The sequence below is a fragment of the Benincasa hispida genome, chromosome 12, assembly GCF_027475165.1.
Source record: "Benincasa hispida cultivar pf3 chromosome 12, pf3_genome.v1.1, whole genome shotgun sequence".
Classification (NCBI taxonomy): domain Eukaryota; kingdom Viridiplantae; phylum Streptophyta; class Magnoliopsida; order Cucurbitales; family Cucurbitaceae; genus Benincasa; species Benincasa hispida.
The window spans coordinates 14,114,775-14,141,728 of NC_143489.1; the positions used below are offsets into that span (position 1 = coordinate 14,114,775).

At 36.2% G+C, this 26,954-nt stretch overlaps 1 protein-coding gene across 1 annotated transcript; it reads right to left on the reverse strand.

Annotated features, from left to right (window-relative positions):
- Positions 1–21,232: 21,232 nt before the first annotated feature.
- On the reverse strand, positions 21,233–26,666 carry LOC120068425 (3-ketoacyl-acyl carrier protein synthase III). Its single transcript, XM_039020191.2, has 8 exons — positions 26,022–26,666; positions 25,002–25,150; positions 24,489–24,628; positions 22,603–22,708; positions 22,398–22,516; positions 22,185–22,249; positions 21,878–22,100; positions 21,233–21,690 (listed from the first exon to the last, which is right to left on the reverse strand). Exons 1-8 carry the CDS (start codon positions 26,210–26,212, stop codon positions 21,469–21,471), a joined length of 1,215 nt encoding a protein of 404 aa, XP_038876119.1. The 5' UTR covers positions 26,213–26,666; the 3' UTR covers positions 21,233–21,468.
- Positions 26,667–26,954: the final 288 nt, after the last annotated feature.

The window sequence follows — 26,954 nt, forward strand, 5'->3', positions numbered from 1 at the left end:
GTTCATAATCAGAAAACATGAAGATAAGTCTACAAAAGTGTGTTGCTCTTGTCCTTGATCTTTGTATAACATGTTGTAATTTCAGTATTTCGCATAACCATATGTTTTCGTTTGTGATTGTAATTGTAATGTTCATATACGATTGAAATTTGGAAAGATCATTCTGCTGCTTATGGAAATCCTCGTGTCCGATTTCCTTCATGTGTACAGTTGAAGCGACCTTGTAGCTTATTTTTCCACAACTAATGGCTCAGTATGTAAAACCGGCTCGAAGGGGAGGAGTCTTTGTTGGGAAGAACCAGGAGAGAATAGTTGGCTGTCTTAGCATAAAATTACGTTGTTAGTGGTTCAGGAAACAGGAAAGTTGAAGCCAAATGGGCTTCAAGCAAGGGCAAGGGTGCCCGAGTGTAGTTCAATGTCTTGATGAGATGTTTCGGGCAAAGTCCTCGAGTAGACCGTAAGTAGGTCCACAAAAGGGAGTAGTCTCATAAGCATTGTACCAAGTTAATGTTATCTGAAGCACAACAAAAGGGAAGAGCATAGTCAGTTAACCTATCTGGAGAAAGAATATGTCACCGAGGATGATGACGAGAATAAGTGGGAGAGAATGTCTTAGCTCAATTATAAGAAAGAGCATCATCGAGGACAATGACGAGATTAAGCAGGGGAGGATGTCTCAACTTTACTACAAGGGTGAGCATTATCGAGAATGATAATGGGAATAAGTGGGGAGAATGCATTGACCCGAAAATAGTGTCATCGAGGACGATGACAATGTTAAGTGGGGAAGAGTGTCTCAACCCTACTATGACTGGGTGGGTTTAGACTCCCACGAAGTGGACAAAACAAGAAGCATGCATGATGACATCCAAAAAGATGTCATCCATTAGGCCAAAGAAAAAGAAAGAGAAGTGAAGTGCCATGATGCGATCGAGGAGGATGATGCAACTAAAACACACAAAGAAGAATGAGCAAACATGTCAGGTTGAACATCAAATAAGAAGACAAGCACCAGTATCATTGGTGGTGTTAGTGACAAGCTTAGTGGAGGCCAGATGGGTCATAGGCCATGACCTTGGAAATCTGGGTCTCATTTCAAGTTTGGACGAGCGGCTCTAAAGTTAGATGCATATTAAGGAAATATGCAAGCATGTCGAATCTCATGTCAATTGGAGTTCAGACAAAAGCTCTATATTGATGAATGATCGTTCACCATAATCGATATGCATGGATGGTAGAATAAGAAAGTGTGTCATGGTGTTGGTTTTCCACCACCCTTGGGCCTCGGTGCCTAAGTGAACTACCACATGTCATACAAAGTGTGTTATGGTGTGGGCAAGTGCTGCGAGATGAGTGTCTCGAACAACTTCCTATGAGGAGGAGTAACTCAATGACAGTGTCAGGTGGCACAACTGTGTCGATATTGCGCCTTCTCGAAAAGAGTGGAGGTTGGTACATATGCTCGAGTAGTGGCACGATATCCTTAAACGACACAGTATGGTCGCAAATGTCGTCATACCACAATGATGTTCGTATTGATGATTATCGTGTTGGTCTCGGTGAATGTGAATGACCCAAGAGTTGGTTCTCGATAGTTGTGTCCAAATATGAAATGAAACTGTATGTCATCCTAACGTTCAGGGTGAAGGAAATCTAAACATAGATCTCCATGAGCGGAAGCAAGATCTTTCCAAGCCCATTGTGCAAGAAGAAATGCATTCATAAACATACAAGAATAGTTATGCATTATAAAGAAAATTACAGCATGCTATCTTAACTAAATACAACAGGAATTGAGAGACATACCTTGAAGAACTTTTCTTCTGGAAATCTCTTGCTCTCATGAGCAACCACACAGCAATATCTTGCTCTCGTGAGCAATCGTTTAGCCAATCTCTCGCTGTTGTTACAATCACGAACAGTCTGCTCCTTAAACAGCAACCCTTCGACACCACCACTCAGAAACCTTGGTATTCTCGGAGTGAGAATTCATAAGGTGTGGGCTCTATGTGAATTTGGTAGAGGGAAGGAGGAAGAAAATGATCCAACTACACGATCAAGTAAGTGGGAGAAAGGATTTGTTTATCATATAGACTGAGAGTACTTGATCGTTTAGTAATCTCTCGCTCTCATGAGAATCGTCTAGTCGATCGTTTAGTCTCTCGCTCGACCATTTACATGATCGTTTAGTCTCTCGCTAGATTATTTACACGATCGTCTAGCAAATCTCGCTTAATCGTTTACACGATCATCTAGCAAATCTTGCTTAATTGTTTACATGATCGTTTAGTCTCTCGTTGAGGGCTATCGTGTAGTCTCTCGTGAGTAAACAATTAGTGAAACAATTTAATGAAGTGACCGTTTATAAAAATGAAAAACTCTTTTCATTTTATCCTTCAGTTATTCAAAACTGGAATTAACCTCCCACTTGCACGGTTAATGGAGAAAATAACCAACTAAACAATTATTTCATAATTGTTTTTATTATAAATAAATATAATAACTAACTTATCATATTATATTTATAACCTATAGTTTTAATACCACATTATATGTAATATTTAAACCATAGTTATTTGCTCCTTACTTAATATAAATCCTATTTATATCAATTCCTCCAATTAATGTATCTAATACACCAAATCAATTATATCACATATAATTGAACCAATTTAATTATATCATATATAATCAAATTCCCTCTTGTTAATTTGAACACTTCAAACTAACCAAAAAACTGATTCTCAACTTGAATCCATTGAACTACCAAGGGGACCTTATGAACTTGTAGCTTGAAGCTCCAACGTTACGTGAATAACTGACTAAACTCTTTAGTCATGGGATCCACCATCCGTTAATGTTGGTCACTCCACTAAAGACTGACAGCTACACTCTTCGCACAATATATATATTTCTATGTCCATATAACCAATCAACAATGCGTGACCCTTAACAAATCGCTCGTAAGTATAGCTGGACCAATTATCATTTTGTTCCTGTAGTTACATTTAACTCCTTAAGTACCATTGATTCCTATAGTGAACAATAAGTCATAGGCCTACTATGATTGAGTCCTCTCTTCCAAAAAGAGGGTGTGACCACTATATTCAAGACCTGAAATCAATCCCTAAAGGGAACAATTTATCTACTTACCCCTACTTCGGGGAAGAAGTGAATTCCGTCTTGTGTAGCTGAGTTCCCAGCTCCCCAATCAGACGAATCCCCAAAAAGGTAGGCTTGTTAAGTTAGCAATGTGGCCACTCTCACCCGTAACTAATCAAAGGACCGCCTTCATAGGCAGGAGTTCCCAACTCACTCAGAATTAAGGTCATGTCACCTATGGTCATTTTAGTGAGATGTACATCTCAATTATCAACGACGTTATATAAAGAGACTAATCATCTCATGGTCCGATCTTATACAAACTCTTTATATAGGATAACCCCGCTCGCATGTCTCCACATGAATGGTCAAGATCAGACCATTTGTAGCAATTTACAACACTTGTAATATCTACAAAGCGGGCCGTATCCGTAGTTTCACCAAGATAAGGTATTCCTCCTTTATCCTTATACTACAGACCATTTAGGTTATTACTTAAGGCATGATCCACTTGTATGTCTCACATACATGCTTAAGTTACATGAAATGATCAAGAATCTTAGTTTATTGGATTTGAATAAATGCATATAAAATAACATTTCTTTTATTAATAACAATGTGTGTACAAAATGTTTACAAACTATAAGATTACCAGGAGAATTGGGACACCAATCCCAACAATCTCCAACTTGTTCTAATGCCTCGGGAAACTAATGTACAATACATAAAAAACAGTACAATATACAATAAACTAGGGCATATTCTATACCCCAGTATCATCTCCCACTTTCCCTAGACAAGGTGCCACATGTCTCGTAGACCTAGACTCTCCAAATGACCCTCGAACACTTTAGCCATGAGAGTCTTTGTAAACGGATCAGCAACGTTGTGCTCCGATGCGATCTTCGTGACTATCACATCACCGCGATGCACAATCTCCCTGGTAAAATGATACTTCCAGTCAATATGATTTCCTCTTCAGTGACTTCGAGGTTCCTTAGAATTTGCCACATCCTCATTATTGTCACAATAGAGAGTGATCGGAAAAGACATATTTGGAACAACTTCCAAATCTGTAAAGAACTTCCTAAGCCAAACAACCTCTTTAGCAGCTTCACAAGCGACTACGTATTCGACTTCCATAGTGGAGTCTGTGATGCATCTTTGCTTGATGCTTCGCCAAACTACAACCCCTCCATTCAGAGTGAACACTGACTCTGATATCGATTTCTGAGAATCTCTATCAGTCTAAAAGTCAAAGTCTGTGTATCCTATAAGGATTAAATCCTTATCTCCATACACATACATATAGTCCCTCGTTCTCTGAAGATACTTAAAGATTGTTTTGACCGTCGTCCAGTGATTTAACCTTGGATTGGATAGATATCGACTGACAATCCCTACTGCATAGCAAATGTCAGGTCTAGTATATAACATTGCATACATAAGGCTTCCAACAGCCGAAGCATAGGAAATCCGTCTCATTTCCTCAACCTATTGAGGTGTCTTAGGACATTGCTCCTTAGACAAAGTAATTCAATGCCTGAAGGGTAATAAACCCCTCTTGGAATTCTGCATCAAGTACCTTATCAACATCTTGTCAATGTACAATACCTGAGACAAGGCCAACCTGTTACACCCCGCCCCAGACCACTTTCTTAACCTAGAGAAAGGCGTGACTGCAACAGTTACCAACCATTGGGCTGACACTTACTGCCTAATAACTCTTGCGGAATAACTCTGATACCAATTATAATTTATATGCAACAGGACGTCTTTAGGCCCATAATTTATTAACTTAGAAACATAATATGTTTGGAGTCATTACAACACTAGATTTACAAGTCCCAAAACCCACAAACCCTAGTCCCTATATGAACAATAGTAACATGTGTACAATATTAACAGTAACCACCTAGCAAATGGTTACAAGTCTTTTGGTCCTTTAGTGGCAGAGCAGACGCAGAGCTATCTTCAGAGGATTTGACCGCTACCTGTGGGAGAAAACAAAACATTTGAAAACAGGGTGAGCTTACGCCCAGTGAGTGACCGAGAAAACATAGTAAATTCTCATGCATGATTTCAGTAATGAGTTTTTAATTGAAACATAAACTTTTACAGTACTTGTACAGCAGCATAAACATTTTCCAAGCATAAAACATATAAAGTTGTTTTAATCATAAAACAGTAAAATCATTTCTCAATCCAACGTACCCTACTGTGGGTAAAACAATCCCAACACCAACTACTTGTCCAGAGAGAACCCTTTTGCTCAATCTCTAACTCTATTCACCTGTGGCCACACTAAGTACCCTCACACATTAGGTACTTCTGCTCAGATACCTTCTCAATGTCCTTCAGTATCAAACTATTAGGATATCTTCTCAAACGTCCTTCAGTATCCCGTTGGCTTGGTACCTTCTCAAACGTCCTTTAGTACCAATAGATACCTTCTCAAATGTTCTTCAGTATCTAGTTGGGTGGATACCTTCTCAAATGTCCTTCGGTATCGCATTTAGTAAAACTAGTCATAAACGACTTTTCTCTTTAAAGCATGTAAAGTATAACACATATAAAACATGACTTTAAAGATGTTAACGCATGCTGGATCAAATCAACACATATAAATAGTTTTTCAACAATTTCTCACACATGCATGCGTTCAAAACATAATTCACAACTTGCTTGGAAATCACTTCATAAAACTAGTAGGCATGAGAATATTCTTGAAAACATGCTTTCTATAACACGTTGTAATCAAACAGTTTAAGCAAAATGTTTTAGTCAAAATATTTTAGCCACTCACCTTGATTTCTTAGGAGCTTTTCACTCTAATGGCTCCTCGGGCTCCTTTTCACCTCTAGAATCCATATTCAATTTACAGCTTAGATTACTCATAGTTCTGAACCTTATTTTGAATACTTACTTCTACAACTTATTCTAAAATGTCTCAGGAAGCTTACCCTAAAATTTCAGTTTAGAAATCCTCGTGGTTTGGTTGGAATCACAGAATCTTCAAGACTAGCCCAGACTGATCCGACAATCTAACCCTTCTGCCTTCTTTTCAATCTCTAGCCTGGTTCCTTTGCGTTTTTCCCTTCGATAGCCCCACTCTGAAAACTAGACTTCCAGAGATTTCAGATGGATTTGGAATCACTCCTAACGCACGAGTAGATTGGTAGATCTCCTCGTCTCAAATTGATGCGTTCTCCTCAACCCTCACTATCCAATGTGCTCTACTCTCCCTCTCTTTTTACGTAGATTTTGTGATTTGAGAATGAAGTCCCAAATGCTCTATTTATAGGCATCCAAACTTCCCCTAGTGTTGACACCACCTACTTGGCTACATGGCCAAGTGTTTACCTCTCCCCTTATCAAAGCAAGCTTGCATCATTTGGCCCAAAGTGTCTTCTTCATATGCGTCCACCATAATTCCTTAGCCCTTAAGAATTTCTCCCAAGATGACACATGATTTGGCTGATGTTTGCTCTTGTGACCTCACCCTTCATATGTGTTCAGCTTAGGGTTTTCAACACATAATCCACAATAACGCAGCCAAATTCAACTCATAGGTGCTTGCCTGATCGTTCGATGCATAAGCGAGGCCCTTCGACGTTTGCGTGGGCGAGGCGTTCGAAAATAGCACCGAACGAGGCATTGCTGCACGCACAGGCTGCTCTCGCTCTCTCACTTTCTCGCTCAAACTCTCGCTCTCATCACTCTCGCTTTCTCTAACTTTCTAGCTCAAAATCTCACTTTCTCCTACTTTCTTGCTGGTCTTGCTCTCTCCAATCTCGCTCTCTCTCACTTTCTCGCTCAAAATCTCTCTCAATGATCTCGCTCTCAACAATCTCACTGATCTCACTCTCAACGATCTCTCTCTTAGCTACTACGAACATTGTTTGTCTCCGTACAATTTCTACACGATTGTGCCACTAGTCAATTGTCTTCCAGTGCTTTGTGCACAACACGCATTTCACATAAATTTTCCATACTTAGCCAATTTTTTCCAAATTTCCCAAACTCAATTTCCATATTTTTCTTTTCAAATCCTCATTCCTTCTTCACTATTCCACACTAACTTTCTCATCAACCTACTTATTATACAAATTTCATTGCAATTTTACTAATTAAAGCTCAACTTAAATTATTCAAGGAAAATCTACTTAACAGTTAGAAATTTCCTTCCCATTTAACATAGGATTTGACTTTCACTTAGTTAATTCCTTTTATCACTTGCTTAAGTAAGAAAAATAGAAATCCGTGTTTCACATAACCTCTTGTTCTTACGATCCCAAATGATCTGGATCTCTAGAACATATTGTGCCTCTCCCAAATATTTCATTTGGAATTGGGCGGCTAGCCACATTTTAATGTCAGTTAGAAAACCTACATCATTCCCAATGAGTAGGATATCATCCACATACAGTACCATGAAAGCTACTGAGTTGTTGACGTTTTTTTGTAAACACAAGGCTCATCAACATTCTAATCAAAGCCAAATGATTTGATCGCACTATCAAATCTAATGTTCCATGATCTAGATGCTTGTTTCAGCCCATAAATGGATCTATTAAGCTTGCAAACTTTTTGCTCTTGATCTAGAACAATGAATCCCCCCTGGTTGAGCCATGTAAATAGTCTCATCAAGATTACCATTCAAAAAGGCAGTCTTGACGACTATTTTTCATATCTCATAATCATAAAATGTGGCTATAGATAGAAGAATCCTGATAGACTTCAACATGACAACAGGTGAGAAAGTTTACTCATAGTCCACTCCCTCAACCTGGGTATAATCCTTTTCCACGAGTCTAGCCCCTTTCCACGAGTCTAGCTTTAAAGGTTTGCATCTTTCCATCTACACCTCGTTTTCTCTTGTAGATCCACTTACACCCTATAGGTTTTACCCCATTAGGTTGATCCACAAGTTTCCAGACAAAATTGAAGTACATAGACTCAATTTCCTTATTCATGGCTTTAATTTACTCATCTTTGTCAACATCCTACATTGCTTGCTTATAAGACAATGGATCCTTAACTCCATAATCAAACATGATGTTTTGGGTTTCGGTCAAATCCATGTAGCATTTCGATGGGTTTGCAACCCTCCCACTATGCCGAGACTGTCTCAACTCTTGAAATGGTTGACTAGATGAACCGACATCAACAACTCTTGTTGATCTATCAGTCTGTTCAACAACTCTTGTTGAACTCTTAGTAGTCTCACCAGAAATCTCATTTAAAACGAGCTTACTTCGTGGTTTATGATCCCTGATGTGGTCTCCTTCCAAGAAGATAGCATTTATCGACACAAATGCCTTATTCTCACTTAGATCATAGAAGTATCCACCCCTCATTTCCTTGGGGTAGCCTACAAAAAGGCAAACTTTCGAACGCAGTTCCAACTTTTTAGAGTTAGCCACAAGCACGTGAGACGAACATTCCCAAATCCTGAAGTGGTGTAAACTACCTTTACGGTCTCTCCATAGCTCAAAAGGTGTTTTAAAAACACTCTTTGAGGGAACATTGTTCAAAATATAACGTACAGTTGTTGACATATTTTTAGTGAAGATTTCTTTCTTAGGCATACGCATTGCGATATAAACATGTTGTGTTGCCACATTAACGCATATTTATTGATGTATTGTTGATTGATAGAAATGATATGCGATGCATGCAATGCGATACTACTAGGGTTATGCGATATTTACTAAGATTCGGCAGTATGCCCTATTGTGCCACAAATTTCCTTACGATGAAACCAAGTGTAATTCCATCGCAAGTTTCTCGGTGTGATCCGAGGTCGAACACGGGGAAATAAGGTACCGGTTTAATGCGTTGTTCTCATGATGTTATGCGACCGGTTTATCAATTCTTATAGTTGTGTGTGTAATATACAAAAACGATAAAATAACATTAAAGTAAAGTAAAGTAGTAAAAATACAATAAACCTAAGCTAGATGTATTCGACACAGGTTACATGTATAAGATGCTAAGATGAAGGCTAGCTGTGAAGACTGTGCAAGGACTGTGATGCGGCGACAAGTCTTAGGAGGAGAAAAGAAAAGAAAGATAAGTGTACAAATCATGGCAAGGTCTCAACGAAAGTAGAGTTACAAATACTGTTCCATTTTTCTCCGGTGTACACCTTTCAGTGATCGGCTGCGTTTCCTGCATGTCTGCGTGAAAACTAGAGTCCGACGTAATGAATGCAAGGTTGCTTCCATGTCTGAAAGTACTATTCGCTTTAGTTAACGCACTCCCCTGACCTTCTCTCGATAGATCAAAATGGCATCTTCACTTCTGCTCTTACAGGTGAAGATGTCGTCCAGCATGCTTTAGCTAAACGCATTTTATAACTTTAATCTACATCAAGCCTTTAGACATTCATAATACTTATCGAAAGATCAGAAACACATAATGAAGAAAGTGAATGACGGGTGCACGATGATAGATAGAAGATGAATAATGGATTATATCGAAACTACTCATATTTCTATTTTGTCTAATACATGATGAATGAAATAGAAGATATAAAGAACATGAAATACGTAGAAGGATAGAAAGAGGACAATCAGGCACCAATGTCTTGGTCACTGATTGATGAAGGTCTGCTTGCCCATTATGGATGAAGGGATGGTGGGATGAGCTTCCCTCTCAGGCTGGCTCCTCCGGTAGCAGTGTCCTTGAACAGAGCTTCGCTAAGGGATAATGATTGATCGAACGAAGATTACACCTTTCGGCCTTATCTCTTCTTCTTCCTGGATCTAACTTTACAGCACTCAACTAAGCTCTTTTCTCTTTTTAATCTTGCAGCACTTTGCCCAGATCAAATAGCATAATTTTCTCTGAATTCACTGGGGTATTTATATGCAGAAAGTTTGACTCCGGCCAAGTGGTCCCCACTACTGGTTATAGAAATTCCGAAGATGGAGGGATTTTATTCCTTCTGTTATACAATCAGACCATCAATTGTGCACAGCCGTTAGCTGCACACGTGTCGTAATCTCCTACACTTGCACTGCTCATTCGCATCACTCGATCGTTAGTCCGCATGTGGTGTTCATTTTTAGTACCGCATGCGGTCGTCATGAGAATCAGGATCGAATATCAACTTGCGCCGTTTCTTCAGTGATTGCTTTTGTGCGTTGATGTTCGATAGGCACAATGGTCATAAGGATGCATTGATGAATTTCTCACGAGCCTTGAGCGCAAGCAGTGACCTTAATCTTCCTGCAAAACAGAATCAATTTTCGCCATATTCTCCATCTTTTGGCGTTAGTGGCATTTATTGCAAGCATTTGAAATTATTAACAAACTAAGTTAATTTCCATACAATTAGCGCATATTCCTTCACTTTTGGTCACAATATCTAGATAAGGTGGCATAAATAACTTGTATTTCTACAAGTTATCAGCAGTCACCACTACAAATTCCCAAAACGAGTCTGGAAGATGAGCATAACTCATTATAGACCAAACCATGTCCAACAACAGGGTTCTATTTCTCCTTTCTGATACATCATTCTGTTGACGTGTACCTAAGGTCGAAAGTTAGGATATGATTCTATGTTCTATCATAGTTCTGAAATTCTAAGTCTATATACTCTCGACCACGATCAGATTGTAGTGTTTTTATCTTCTTACCTAACAAGTTTTCAACTTCAGCCTTATACTCCTTGAACTTTTTAAGAGCGTTAGACTTATGTTACATTAGGTATAGATACCCAGATCTGAAATAATCATCTATGAAAGAGATGAAATATTCATACCCAGCTCGAGCTCTTACACTCATCGGACCATAGAGGTTGGAATGTATAAGCTCCAAGGTCTCCTTGGCTCTATAACTTTTTCCACTAAAAGGCCATTTGGTCATTTTACCTTCAAGGCATGATTCACATACTGACAATGAGTTTTCTTCTAAACCATTTAGAAGTCCACATTTCATTAACTTCTCAATCCTATTGAGATTGATGTGTCCTTACCTTAGATGCTAGAGATAGACATTTTCCTTAGGAGAAACCTTTGGTTTTTTTTGCAGTAGTCACTGGTTTGAACATTTTAGTATGAATCAAGGCTTTTATGACTAACGACCTTAGTACATATAAGTTATTTTCCATTGAATCAAATTAAATATCCATACCATTCTTGAAAATAAACACTTTATTCTCAGAAAAGGAGACGGTATAACCTTGTTCAATCAAACAAGAAACTGAGATTAAGTTCCTCTTGATATGAGAAACTACATAAATATTATCCAGTAACAGATAACGTTTCTTGTCCAAAAATAACTTCAGCCTGCCTATAGCAACAGCTGAAACAATCTCACCAGTACTGACTAGAAGAGTCAACTCTCCATCTTCCAACTTTTTCCAGGAATTAAATCCTTGGCAGGAAGAACTTACGTGATTAGTAGCACCTGAATCAAGTATCTAGGCAGAATCATCATTCTCTACCAAACACGTCCTAAGATAAATAAATCACATTTACTGTCTTTAGACTTCTTTCTCTTAAAGAGAGTAGTGGGATCAGTATGAGAACCCAAATAAGCTCCAAGTTCCATTCCAGAGAACAATTCTCATCGATGAACTTTTTCAGAGTCAGCAACAATTGCTTTCTCTTTTAGTCCCTTAACATTCAAGAAAGACTGGAAATTATCTTTGGAACTGACACTACTGGTTTCTTTGTCATCCATCCTTTTTTGCTCAAAAAGTGAGAATTAATGTTCAAATAATTCTTGCAATAAGTCCATGATCTGATGTGCAATGACCACATTCTTAACCCTTTTGGCCAATGCATCAAGTATGCTAGCCAAAATGTGAAGTCAAGCCATCGAATTAGCCTTCATCCACACCTCATATGCATTACGAACATTTCGCAGTGCATCGAGGGTCGGGACTTGAGGACACTCCTCAACCATGACAAACTCGAGGTCGTTTACCACGAAATATGTTTTAAGAGACTCTTTCCAATGTATGTAATCGATCAAATTAAAAGAGGCAACTAACAAAAAATCATACATGTTGCTGAAAAAACAAACACATTGATCTACATTAGATTTTAACAAATACTCTTGAAAAACAAAATCCAATTTGGTTTAGCAAAATCTAAATGAACCCCGTGTGACATCTAGTTTTGCGATGACGCTTCAGTGGTTTAGAAAAAAAGCCATGGAAGGGTAGTCAATTTATCCCTCCTCTAAATTGAGATACTCTCAACTAGTCATTAATACCAGAACAACTCTTGTTTCTATAACGATTAGCCATCATTGATTTGGTCAAGAAATCATTAACTTGCTTAACAATTTTTTGTAAGTGTGACCCTTCATTTTAGATCCTAGAGTTTCGCCCCAAACAGCCAATCCAAAGGAAAAAAATCCGATTGGAGCAAAAACTAAAGCGACCCTATCCATTTCTGGAGTTCACCTTGATATTGACCAACCGCACAAACCATCCAAAGAGGAACACTCCCAGGGTGCCACGAGGCCGTGCAAGAAAATCTCACGGTGCAAACCAATGAAGGAGACCGCAAGACATGTTGACACATATCCTTCACCCACTTACTATAAATATTCTCTCTATCTACCTTGATATTGACTTATGCAAACACCGTCTGAAGGGGGATGCTCCCAGGGCACCACAAGGCCAAGCATGAATCTCACGGCGTGAACATTTAATACAAAAGGTCCCTTATAGATAGATTTAATATAATTTAATATTTTATGGAAATCAATTTAATCCTATTAAACCGATTCAAAAGATTAAAATTAAGTATCTAATCTCATACAATATAGAGATGATGCATGGTCAATGCATAACCTATGGTGGGATTTAAAACTATATGGCATACAATATGACATATAATTTAAACATACATCTCATATACATTCACCAAAATTAATGGATCGGGATGACTAGCCTAAAAAATCGAAAATAAATCTATCTATTACATTAAACCATCGAGTAAACCGGTTCAACAAGCGAATCGGGTCTTGAACGCCCGAGTGAAGCCTTCTTTATGATCTTCTAGCAAAGTTGGTCAAGTAACCACGATCGTATAGCAATGATCGAGTGCATTTGACTATGCAATGAAGCATGAAGGCCACTTGATCGTGCAACGCACCAAGTTTAACCGCAAGTCTAAACGATCATGTAAATGACTTCTATACTATGAAGCATGATCTTCTAGACGATCGAAGAGCAAGCACCATGTAACATTTATCGAGTGATCATGCAGCCAGTGACAATGTAATGAAGCATGCTGGCCTACATGATAGTTTAGTGTGCACGTCTTACCATGCAACAAGTATACCATACTCAACGATCGTTTACCCCTATCATTTACACGATCTGAACAACTCTTGATCTTCTTCTTCCTCGAAGTAAATTGCATCTTCATGCCTTGAAACTTCATCACAAGAGACTCGAACAAACTTAAACTCTTTGAATTACAGACTCGATACCAAGTTAATATGCCAAAAAACACAGGGGCCCTTACAATTAACTTTGAAATGTAAAATAAATTATTAACCAGAGGCAATCATCCCAGAAACTCCATTAATCCACATCCACAAATACATTTAACATTTAAACATAATGTAGACATGCTTAACACCCATCAAGAATGTAAATACAATTCAATACAACAATGGATTTGGAATATCATAACCTATATCTGATACCAATTGAAGGAAATCTAAACATAGATCTCCATGAGCGGAAGCAAGATCTTTCCAAGCCCATTGTGCAAGATTAAATGCATTCGCAAACATACAAGAATAATTATGCATTAAAAAGAAAATTATAGCATGCTATCTTAACTAAATTCAACAGGAATTAAGAGACATATCTTGAAGAACTCTTCTTCCGGAAATATCTCACTCTCGTGAGTAATTGTCTAGCCAATCTCTCGTTGTTGTTACAATCACGAACAGTCTGCTCCTTGAATAGCAACTCTTCAACACTACTACTCGGCAACCTTGGTATTCTTGAAGTGAGAATCCAGGAGGTGTAGGCTCTATATGAATTTGGTAGAAGGAAAGAGGAAGAAAATGATCCAACAACACGATCAAGTAAGTGGGAGAAAGGATTTGTCTATCGCATAGAGTGAGACTACTTGTGAAGGAAATTAAACATGAGGGTTTTCATGAGCAGCGGAATAATCGTTCCAAATTCCATTCATATTGAACACAAAACAATTACAATCTAAACGGAAACTAACAAGTCATGCAAACATAGAAATTACAGAATGTTAAATGATGATACAAGGGATAGAGGATGCATACCTTTGAAGAACCATTCTTCAAGAATCCCTCGATCAATCCACAAGCATCCAGTAACAACACACGCGAACGCAAAGACCGATACAGCTAACGAACGACCAATAGCTCCTCGAACCCAATCGAGTCTAAGTCGATCCATGAACTGAATGAGAACACCATCACAATGGTTACCTTGGTATTCTCGGTGTGAGAATCTAGGAGTTATGGGCTCTGTTTGATCTTGGCTTGAGGAAGAGACTGGAGGTCTATGATCGAGTAGACGATCGAGCAAGTGGGAGATAATACGCTGTCTATCGTATAGACGATGTGCTCGATCATTTAGTAAACGATAGCTTATCATATAGACTTAGCTACTTGATCGTATAGCAACGATCTACTGATTAATTATCGTATAGTCAAAGGTAAGCGATCGCTTAGTAGATCGTATAGTCTCTCAACACTATCGCTTAGTAAAACTCTTTCACTTGATAGCTTGTTTCCGTGAATTCTTTCCGAATAAGATAACTTCTAATTTTAGGAAAACAATTTTCCTTTTTATCTCACGGTTACCATAAAACTTACAATAACCTCCCACTCAATCAGTTATCAGAGGAAAAAAAATTAATTATCATATAATTAATATATTATAAATAAATATGATAACCAACTTATCATATTATATTGATAATCTATAGTTTTAATATTTCATTATATGAAACATACACACCATAGTTTTTTTTTTCTATTTTATGGTACTTAATATAAATCATACATCACACTAATTATACCATATATAATTGAATTTCCTCTTGCTAATTTGAATACTTCAAATTAACCCCAAAATCTGATTCTCAACTTAAATCCATTAAGCTACTAAGGGAACCTTATGAACCTGTAGCTTGAAGCACCAACGGTACGTGAATAACTAACTAAACTCTTTAGTCACGAGATCCACCATCTGTTAACTGCCAGACACTCCACTAAAGACCGACAGCTGCACTCTTCTCACTGTAGATATATTTTTGTATCCATATTAACCAATCAACAGTGTGATAACCCTTCATAGATCGCTTGTAAGTACAGTTGGTGCCAATTTACCATTTTTCCCTTATAATTACATTTAACTCCTTAAGTACCATTGATTCCTCTAATGAATAATAAGTCATAGTCCTATTATAACTGGGTCCTCTCTTCCAAAGAGAGGATGTGGCCAATATGTTCAAGGCTCAGAATCAGCTCTTAAGGGAGCAATCTATCTACTTACCCCTGCTTCGAGGAATGAGTAAATTCTGTCTTGTGTAACTAAATTTTTAGCTCCCTAATCTGACAAATCCCTAAAAAGGTAGACTTGTTGAGTTGGCAATCTGGCCACTCTCAACCATACTAATCAAAGGATCGCCCTCATAGGCATGAGTTCCCAAAATACTCAAGATTAAGGTCATATCACCTATGGTCATTAAGTGAGATGTAAGTCTCAATTATCAACGACGTTATATAAAGAGACTAATCATCTCGCGGTTCAGTCTTATATAAACTCTTTGTATAGGATACCCCCGCTCGCATGTCTCTACATTAATGGTCAAGATCAGACCATCTGTAGTAGTTCACAACACTTGTAAACCTCTACAAAGCGGGTCGTATCCGTAGTGTCACCAAGATATGGTATCCCTCCTTTATCCTTATACTACAGACCTTTTAGGTTATTACTTAAGGTACGATCCACTTGTATATCTCATATATATGCTTAAGTTTAATACAATAACCACAGATTTTTGTTTATTGGATATGAGTAAATGCAAATAAAATAACACTTAGTTTATTATAACAATGTGTACAAAGTTTACAAACTACAAGACTCTGGGAGAATAAGGACACCAATCCCAATAATTTGATCGTTTAGTAATCTCTCGCTCTTGTGAGAATCGTCTAGTCGATCGTTTAGTCTCTTGCTCAATCGTTTACATGATCTTCTAGTAAATCTTGCTTAAGCAAATCTCGTATAAGCAAATCTCGCATAATCGTTTACATGATCATCTATCAAATCTCCCTTAAGGATTTACACAATCGTCTAACAAATCTCGATTAATTGTTTACACGATCGTTTAGTCTCTCGTTGAGGGCTATCGTGTAGTCTCTCGTGAGTAAACGATTAGTGAAACAATTTAATGAAGCGACCGTTTATAAAAATGAAAACTCTTTTCATTTTATCCTTCAGTTATTCAAAACTGAAATTAACCTCCCACTTGCACGGTTAATGGAGAAAATAACCAACTAAACAATTATCTCATAATTGTTTTTATTATAAATAAATGTAATAACTAACTTATCATATTATATTTATAACATATAGTTTTAATATCACATCATATGTAATATTTAAACCATATTTCTTTTCTCCTTACTTAATATAACTCATATTTATATCAATTCCTCCAATTAATGTATCTAATACATCAAATCAATTATATTACATATAATTGAACCAATTTAATTATATTATATATAATCAAATTCCCTCTTGTTAATTTGAACACTTCAAACTAACCAAAAAACTGATTCTCAACTTGAATCCATTGAACTACCGAGGGGACCTTATGGACCTGTAGCTTGAAGCTCCAACGTTACGTGAATAACTGACTAAACTCTTTAGTCATGGGATCTACCATTCGTTAATGTCGGTCACTCCACTAAAAACTGACAGCTGCACTCTTTGCACTACATATATATTTCTATGTCCATATAACTAATCAATATCGCAATAACTCTTCACAAATCGCTCGTAAGTACAGGTGGGCCAATTTAACATTTTTCCCCTGTAGTTACATTTAACTTCTTAAGTACCACTGATTCCTTTAATAAACAATAAGTCATAGTCCTACTATGACTGAGTCCTCTCTTCCAAAGAGAGAGTGTGGCTACTATGTTCAAGACTCGGAATCAGCCCTTAAGGGAGCAATTTATCTACTTACCCCTGCTTCGGGAAATGAGTGAATTATGTCTTGTGTAGTTGAGTTCCCAACTCCTTAATCAAACGAATCCCCAAAAAGGTAGGCTTATTGAGTTGACAATCTGGCCACTCTCACCCATACTAATCAAAGGACCGCCCTCATGGGCAGGAATTCCCAACTCACTCAGGATTAAGGTCATGTCACATATGGTCATTTTAGTGAGATGTAAGTCTCGATTATCAACGGCGTTATATAAAGAGACTAATGATCTCGTGGTTTGGTCTTATACAAACTCTTTGTATAGGATACCCTCGCTCGCATGTCTCTACATGAGTGGTCAAGATCAAACTATTTGTAGTATTTTACAACACTTGTAACATCTACAAAGCAGGTCGTATCCGTAGTGTCACAAGGATAAGATATCCCTCCTTCATCCTTATACTACAGACCATTTAGGTTATTACTTAAGGCATGATCCACTTGTATGTCTCACATACATACTTAAGTTACTTGAAATAACCACGTGGTGAGCGTTAGAAAGCTAGTCTTGTTTCAGTTAGAAGCAAGACTTATCTCAGTTGGTGAGTTTAGTTAGTTCCTGATTCAAGATGAAGCAGAAAGCTTACAGTGAGTTCGAGAAAGTAGCATTGACCCCGTGATAGGTCAGAACTCATGTCGGTAAGGTCCCAACTCGATATGAGGTATGGGATGATCGAGTGGTCGAGAATTAAGGTGAAAGAGAGATGGTGGAATGTACGAAGGGACGACGTACATTGTCGAGATAAGCTAAGTTGTAAGCATCAAGTTGAGAACACACGGTTAAGGCAATGTCATGGGTGAGCGAAAGAATGCTCCCGGTACGAATAGTCGAGTGGATGTTCGATGCGATTTGTGAGACAAAAGATTACGTAAGCTCGGTTGAGAATGAAAGAACCTCGTCTGATGGTCTGAAAGAGTAAGATGAGTCGAGAAAAGAATGTATTGGCTAGGACTAGCCTCTAGGCTGGCCATGTTTGAGGAAAAGATCATGGCATTGCACGGTTGAAGAAGTATGACCGTGACACAGTGCACTACTAATATAGTAATATTATCTCTATCTTCACAACACTAGAACTAAAAGAACTTCGAATTTGTTCCTTGTTCTTTTTTTTTTCTTACTTAGATGACCATTTAGTTTTTTTTTTTTATTTTTGAAATTTAAGTTTATAAACACTCATTTCACCTCTAAAGTTGTTCCTTTGTTATTTACATTTTATCAATAATTTAAAAATCTATGTCAAATTTTGAAACTAAAAAAAGTAGCTTTTGAGAAAACTTATCTTTATTTTTGGAATTTGGCTAAAAATTCAAGAATTGTACTTAAGAAAGATACAAATCATTCTAAGAAAGGAGGAGAAAATAGACTTGATTTTTAAAAACGAAAAACAAAATAGTTTCCAAACAGGGCCTTAATTTTGGATCAATTGATGATTTAAGACTTATCTATGATAATTTTTATAGTATTTTTTTCTACCTTTTGCTTACATCATATTAATAAATTATGAAAATATAAAGTTGTGTCAACTATACAATTATCTCATTTCTTTTCTTTTTTCAGTTAAAATATTATTTTGGTCAGGTATTCTGGGATTGATTCGATCTTTTGTTTTAAAAGGATTTTTTTCAATTTTAGTATGTACTTTCAATTGTTCAATTTTAGTTCTTAGAATTTCAAACAAATAGTTTTGTTGTTGCTTTTTCATAAGAATTTTAGCTTTTTCACCATAAATTTTGCAGATATTAACATGGTGAAATTCTTTTGTTTGCATGAAAATTAAATTTATTATTATTATTATTATTATTTAATCAATTTTAATAAAAAAAATAATTGTGAAGAATTATTGAATGTACAATAACTAAAATTGAAAAATTTACAAAATGAGCTACTAAAATAGTATTTAATTTCTTTTCCCTTTTTCCCTTTTTCTTTTTCTAGAAAAAGAAAAATTAGAAATATTGCATTCAAAAATTAATGTGGAGTGAAATTTAAATTTTATAAATTACCATGAATAAATAGTTCAGACTCACATTTAGTATCTATGCTTTTTATAAATCTAACAATTTGGTTCTTACCATTCAAAAGTGATCTAGTTCCTATTACTGCAATACAAAGACTAAATCTTGTATTTTTAGAAATTGGTAGACCAAATAGTTTTGAAATTATAGAAATTAATGGTGTGTTTGAAATATCATTCCAAGTGATTAAATTAAAGAATAAGTTATTTTAAAAATACTTCTGAAAAATAGTTGTCAAACACACGTATACTTTTATTTTCAAGAGTTTTTATCAAAGGTGTTTAAATAGAAATACATTTTTGAAAAAAAAAAATCATAAATCATTCTAAACCGGTTCTAAATTTGAATTTTATGAATGATAAAGAGTATTAATGTTTTGGATAGTTTGAGAGGTAATAATATGGACATTGTCAAATCAAAATATAGAAATTCAAATTACTGGAAATGACAACTACAAAATACTATGAACTAATAATTTAAAATAATCACTGTCAGAGTTGATCGATGGTGGAGGTGGTTGCTGGAGTTGTCGGCAGTGGTTGCGGCTGACGGATGGTGGGGTAACCACAACAGAGTAGAAATGAGGTAGATGATTTTTGGGACATTTAGTACTTTTAAGAATTATACAAATTAGAAAGAGATTAACCATTAAATATTTAAAAATAATTTTTCTAAAAGTTGATTTTAAAAGTTTATCCTAAACCAACTTATTTTATAAATTCATATTTTCAAAATCTATTTAAATTTTTTATAAAATGATTTACTTTTTAAATTAAACAGTATTTCAAACCTGAATATATTTACTAAAACCCCATTTTCTAAAGTGTAATATTAATTCACGGATACGGACTACACCACTAACGTACAGCATGCTTTAACTTAATACCAAACATATTCTTTAATGTGTATCCATCACTATTACTATTATTATTTTTGGTATTGTTATCATTATTACTATAATAAGAAAAGCAAGTTATAAGAATTTGATTAAACCACAAGTTTAGTCTTTAAACTTTGAAAAATATCTCATAGTTTCGGATTTTTAATAATTTTTTGATATATTCAAAATTTTCAAAAGTTAACTAATTTATAAATATTAAATTATATTTTATTTATAATGGAACCTCATACTTCTAATTTTGCATCTAGTAGGTTTCCTATAAAAAAAGGTTCATAATTTTTTTTTTAAATGTTGAATATGTCAAAAACTTATTAGGCACAAACTTAAAAGTTTAAAGCAAGTATAAAAATATCTGTCAACATGTCGATATCCGTAAATTAAAGAGTTCAATATCAATACTAAATATCCATGGATATTTCCAACATATGTCATTAATGCTTGCAAAACCTAAAAAAATGTCATCTATTTTAGTCTAATATAAATAGGCATACTAATAACAATATCTCTAACTTAGTTTGGGAGTAAAACCGACTTAATTATTAATTTCAATAAAATTTATAAATTTTGTGATTTACAAAAACATCATTTTATCAAAATATTCATAATTAAAAACTCGATATCACTACATCGATAGACGATTTACTACACACTAATTTGAAAGTGCCAGGGCCAAATAGACCTAACTCTAAAAGGTTAGGAACTAATAATTAAACTTGAAAGGTTCTTTAGAATTCCAACTCAAAAGAGGATAATTTTGACCACTTGAACAGAGCCAATAGTCTATAATTTTGATTAAAAAGATTTAAAATAGCTTGAATTTTACTAGTTATTCAAAATGACAAGTTATAATAATTTCATTCATAAAGATAAAAAGATTTATTCCTAATCAAGATAGATTTGAAGATCAGAGAGACTGGCCTCAAAGCAGAGTAGCTTGGGAAAAGTGGAAAAAAAGAGAAGGGGGTTACATCAATTAAGAAGCACTCAATTATTTGAGAGTCAGAAAGAAAGAATGAAAGTTCAGTTCTAGTGTTCCAAATCTCTAAAAAGAAGAAAACCAAACAAACAAGTAGAAGCCAAGGGGGATAGGATTGTCAAGCTAGTGTCACTGTCATTGCAGCATCCCAAAATCTGCAATAACATATACATTTTCTCTTCTTCCTTCTAGTAGAAGGTGAAATGTGGAGTTAGTTTGAAGTTTCAACCCCATCTAAGAATTGCAGACCCCCAGGTTAGACCTGCCCCAAAACCTGAAGTTGCAATTGTATGCCCCGCCTTCACCTTCCCGCTTCGAACTGCTTCGTCCAATGCCAATGGAATGGAAGCAGCACTTGTGTTACCGTAGTTTGCCAGATTTGATATCACACGCTCAGATGGAACCTCTAAGCGAGCAGCTACTGCATCGATGATCCTTTGGTTTGCCTGCATATTTTATCAATGAACATGTTAAGTAAATACTTAGTTACTAAATCCCTACATAGAACTTTTTAAGTCACAATGGGAATTAGAATTCGGAAGATTGATACATTCTGGTAATTTTCCTGTTTCATCAGACTGTTCAAACTTCAAACTAAAGGTGATATGAAGTCTATTTTGCAGTGACAGATACCTGATGTAACAACAACCAATCGATGTTAGATGCATTTAAACCAGCTTTTTGAAGGGCAGCCTCAATTGACTGTGGCACACAGCGAACGGCAAATCGAAAGACCTCCTTGCCATTCATATGAATACAGGAATACGTGACATTTTTCGGAGGAAAACCAGCCACAGAGCCATTAGAACCCAATTTTTGATCAGATTCTTTTTCCTTGATTCCAGCATTCAAATGCCTGTTCCATTCCAGACTTACGTTTCTAATCATAATACCTCACTAAATCATAAATGGAACAAGGAAGAATATCAGAAAAGCACACCTTTGGCCATCCCCATCACTGTGCAAGTCAAAACCAAATAAACCATCATCCTCAGTATCACATGCCTGAAACCAAATAAATTGTTGAAAGGAATTCTTAGGTAACAACACTTGTTTCACAGGAAATAAAAGTCAGCAATAAGATGTGACATATTGTATATATCAGAATCTTAATAGCAAACAGTTGCTGTTATCCTCACTATAGAATTTATACCTGCAGTAGTACAGCACCAGCAGCATCTCCGAAAAGAATGCAGGATGCTCTATCAGACCAGTCGACATACCGAGAAAGAGCATCAGCACCAATGACAAGAACATTAGAAAATCCACCTCCTGCAGTTATAGGTAAAGTAGTTTATTGCTTTAAAACCCAAGGGGAAAAATGATATAGGCAACAAGACAAAACCAAGACTCTTTACCCCTTATGTGACAAGCAGCTGATACTAAACCCAGTAGAAATCCACTACATGCAGCTGTTATATCATAAGACAGGGGATTTTTTTTACAACCAAGAGCTTTTTGGACCTGGATGCAGTGGAGGATAATTAGAAAAGAATGTAGTTTGGATAAATTCAGTAATATCCAAAAGAAAATCAATTGCAGGTGAAGTTCGCTAAAATAGAATAATTTAACCCAAAATACTCGTCTTTGGTAAACTACAAACATGATTGATCTCCTTTTAATATTTACAACTTTAAGAATATATTATACTATTCAGTATTCTCTAACCAGAGATTGAAGCAATGGCCATACAAGCAATCTGTCAAATCACCACTAGTCTCAAAGACTTGATATTGTGTTTTTAACCATTGACCCAAAAGCTTGAATTGATAGATTAGAATATTGATCTTTAATACATATTCTTAATACAATCCACCAAAGTATGACCGCTCGAAATGATGGTGCTTTTTTGGCAACCTATGTGCCCCAAAAAAGTCGAGGTGTTTTTGCAGATCTTCACTTTTGAGAGGTTGAATACATGTTGCAAAATCCAAAGAACTCTTTGAAACTATGTCTTTCTCCCAATTTGGTATGTTCTTAGTAAAATAGTGGGGAATAGTTAATGCATATCTTCTTTTTTTTGCCTCTTTGTTGCTTCCTGTTGGGATGGGCTGTTTAGCTTGTTAGGCGTTGCCTAATAAAGCTTTGGATACCCTCTACCTTAAAGCACTGGCAAAAACTCTTTGGTTCAACAGTGTCTATGCCCTCCTCTAAAGACTTTGGTTTAAAAGGAACTCCCTAATCTTCGTGATCAAGAGACAAACAAGGATTTTTCTGGGACTTGGTTACTCTTTTTTATTCTACTTGGTCTTCTATTTCTATTTTTTTTTTAAAAAAAACAAAATTATAATTATAGACCGACACAGATTTACACTAGTTGGGTCTCTTTTTTGAACCCGTCGGTGAGTGGGATATCTCGTCCCCCCTCCTTTTGTATTTCTCTCTTTTGATAATGAATGTCTTGTTTCTTATTAAAATAAATTAAATTTAAAAATAAAAAATGAGAGAGAGAGAAAAAATGATTTCACCATTTACATAAACTAAGTTGAATGGAGGTACTCGACCTAAATCCAGCCAGAAGTTCAATTTTAAACCAAGTATTTTATTCTTACAACTTGAGAAACAATGATATAAGCAAAGCATGAGAGAAGTCTGTGAAATTCATAACAAAATTCACCATCCAAATTAGTTGAGTGAACATTGGTAGGGACAGAACACCTAAAACAAGTTTCGGGACAAAGACACTATACAAGGATCATGCAATATTAAAATCTTCTTCAATAGTTCCTTAATATAGCTATGCAAACAAGAACTAGGGACAAAACCTTCAAACTTGAAAAGAATTAAAGGATTTAGTTTTCTTATATGTCCATGGGTGTCCAGGCTAGCTTGTGCGCCTCGACCAATCTCATGGGACAACCAATGGACTCTCCTACATTTTGTTGATAAAAGAAACTTGATTTTAAATCCTTAGTTAGTGGCTACCATAGTTTGAAACTATTCCCTCCAAGCTCATTTTTTCATTGCCCCAATTACCCCCAAGTCAACCTGTGGTGGTTAGAAGAAGCAACGGATTTTTATGCATGGAAACAGCTATATAACTGCCCTAACTAGGTGGAATAGTAGAATGGGGGAGAAAAGAATGATTCTCATTCCCCATATCCCCACAAAAATATTAATGGAACTTTCCTGAATCAAGAGAACCAAGCACCCTTTGTAGTTCAGTTATGCAAATGTTCTATCTCTTCTACTTCATATCAATTATTAGTTAAATACTGGAATAAATGATCTACAGAACATATACCTGTGGAGCATTGCCAAAAAGATCCTCTGGTGTCGAAGTGCACATTAATACCAAGTCTACATCATCCGGTTCAACCTGAGCCATTTGAAGAGCTCCTCTTGCTGCCTCTGCTGCCAAAGCTGTCAGGCTACTATCCTTGCCTGTAAATTGGAAGAAGAAAGCTTTAAATCTTAAAACCACCATCCCATGAGCATAAAAAGCTACGAACCTTGAAATTAGAAAGCCACAAAGTTGTCGACTTGACATTCTGTTATTCAAAAGAACTTATGAAAGGCTACTTAGTAAATTAGGATCATCATGAACGATATATTGCACAAGGAAATCAAAAAAAGAAGTGAAACAATTGGCTAGGAAAATCCATATAGCAGGTTTGAGAGTAACTATGCTAATGGTTTTTACCAAAGATCATGCCCAAGATTCAAGGATGATAGCTAGTCCCTAAACAGCAAGTGAACAAAGTCATTCATTTGGTTGTAGAGACTCCTACTGTTTGAATCATGAGATAGCACCTACCTGCAATCACCCTTCGATTGCGAATCCCAGTGCGAACAGATATCCATTCATCATTTGTATCAACCAATTTTGCAAGATCATCATTTGAAATCTTAAGACTTGGTACAGCTGAACCACAGCCAACTAGCTTGCAGCCTCTGTTGACGATCCTGTAAAAGTATATATTTTTTTTTCCTTTTTAGCACGATTGTCTGAATCAGCATAAGATCACAAAGAGGGTTATCTTCTAACTGAAAACCATTCTAGTTAAGTACACAGCATATCAAATGAAGCCATTTATAACCTTTTACTGATGTTGTAAACGTTTTTATTGTAAGGACTGAGCCTATCCTATTTAACCCCAAGTTAAAGGCCAGTTGCAAAAGGACCTAATGGAGAAAAAAATGAAGACATCAAACTAGTTAAATGTCAAATTGTTCTTTCAGATTTTTTTTTTTTTTTCCATATCCAGACCAGCTTCCATACACTTGAACCATTCTCAAAACCCCACTGCAGTCAGTTGCCATGAAAATGTTCTTCCAGAAAATCAAAACACAAATGTGGACCGTCCTTTCACAAATCTAGATAAACAATATAAAGTCTGCTGCGAGCTATCCTCATGACTATTCTAAGTATTCATACTATTCTAAGTTCGATCTCCAAAGTATTCAGGTACTGTAAAAGGTCCAAATGGCTATTACACTCTCTTTAATCACAAAACCAAATCCAATATACCACAACTAGGTCACAGTTCTACTAGCCGAGAAGGTGCAAATAAATTATCAGCTCAAGAATTTCTGCTAAATGCTAGGTAAATAATGATTCAATAATAGCTTTTCTTGCACCAATCCACGCAATTTATTCATTCATTCAAATTAAGTTCTTCCACTAACAACTCCTACACAATGCAAGCAATCTCAACCCCCTCAAAAGGAACAGGAAACTATGCCGCTCTCTAGCACCATTTCAAACCAGAACAAAACAATCAAACAATCAAACCACATAAAAAATGAAGATGAAAAAGAAGGTACAGTAATTTACCTGGGCACCCGAGATTCAGAAGGAGAAGCTCCAGAAGAAACCTTCTCTGCCCCAAGAGAACTAGAACAGAAAATTGCTTTAGATATTCCATCAGATGATCTAAACCCAGATCGAAAACTGCCTCCCAATGGCAAATTCCTCGTCCTTAAACTCGGGACTGATGTTGCAAAGAACCCAGATGTATTGGCCATTTCACTAAACACTTAGAACCCACAAGACAGAAAACAGAGAGAAACTTGGGAAAGCTACAACAACTCAAAAAAAGTGAAAAATGGGATGAAAACAGCATCCACACCCAGAACCCATAAGAGGGAAAAGATCGAAATGTCGATTTTCAATGCTTATTCTGCAAAATCCTAGAAAAGTCCGAGAAAGAAAAAGAGAGACAGACAGAGCGAAAGGGGAAAAGAGAAAATGGGGGCGATTACTCCAAAACCCAAATAGCGGAAACTCCAATGCTTAGCAATTTCAGCTCATACAGAAGGATCAGACATGCATTGCCTTGCCCTTCCCCTACCAAGATTTGATTTTTCATTTATAAGTCTCTTGTAGTTGGGAGAAAAAAGAGAAACGTATAAATCTTGAACTTTTAACGCATAAAATAATTTCACCAGTTTCCCAAATCTAAATGACCATTAAGACCCTATTATTCATGATGTAATTCCCGTTTTCCTTATGGGATTTGGAGGGTATAATATGTAATTTTACAATGTAAGGTTGAAGGTTGTTTAGCTACTTCTGTTTTTCAAATTAGCTGCTCCATTTTTTTCCTATTCAAATTTGTTCTCTTTCTTTTATGCTTGAAGAATGAGGTGAAATTGAAGGTTACAAAATATGTAAAAAGATGTACAATCAAAGTATTCTAAGATAACTATGTATAATTGAAATAAAACCTATTGAAAATTCAATAATTTAACCAAAAACATCAAATTT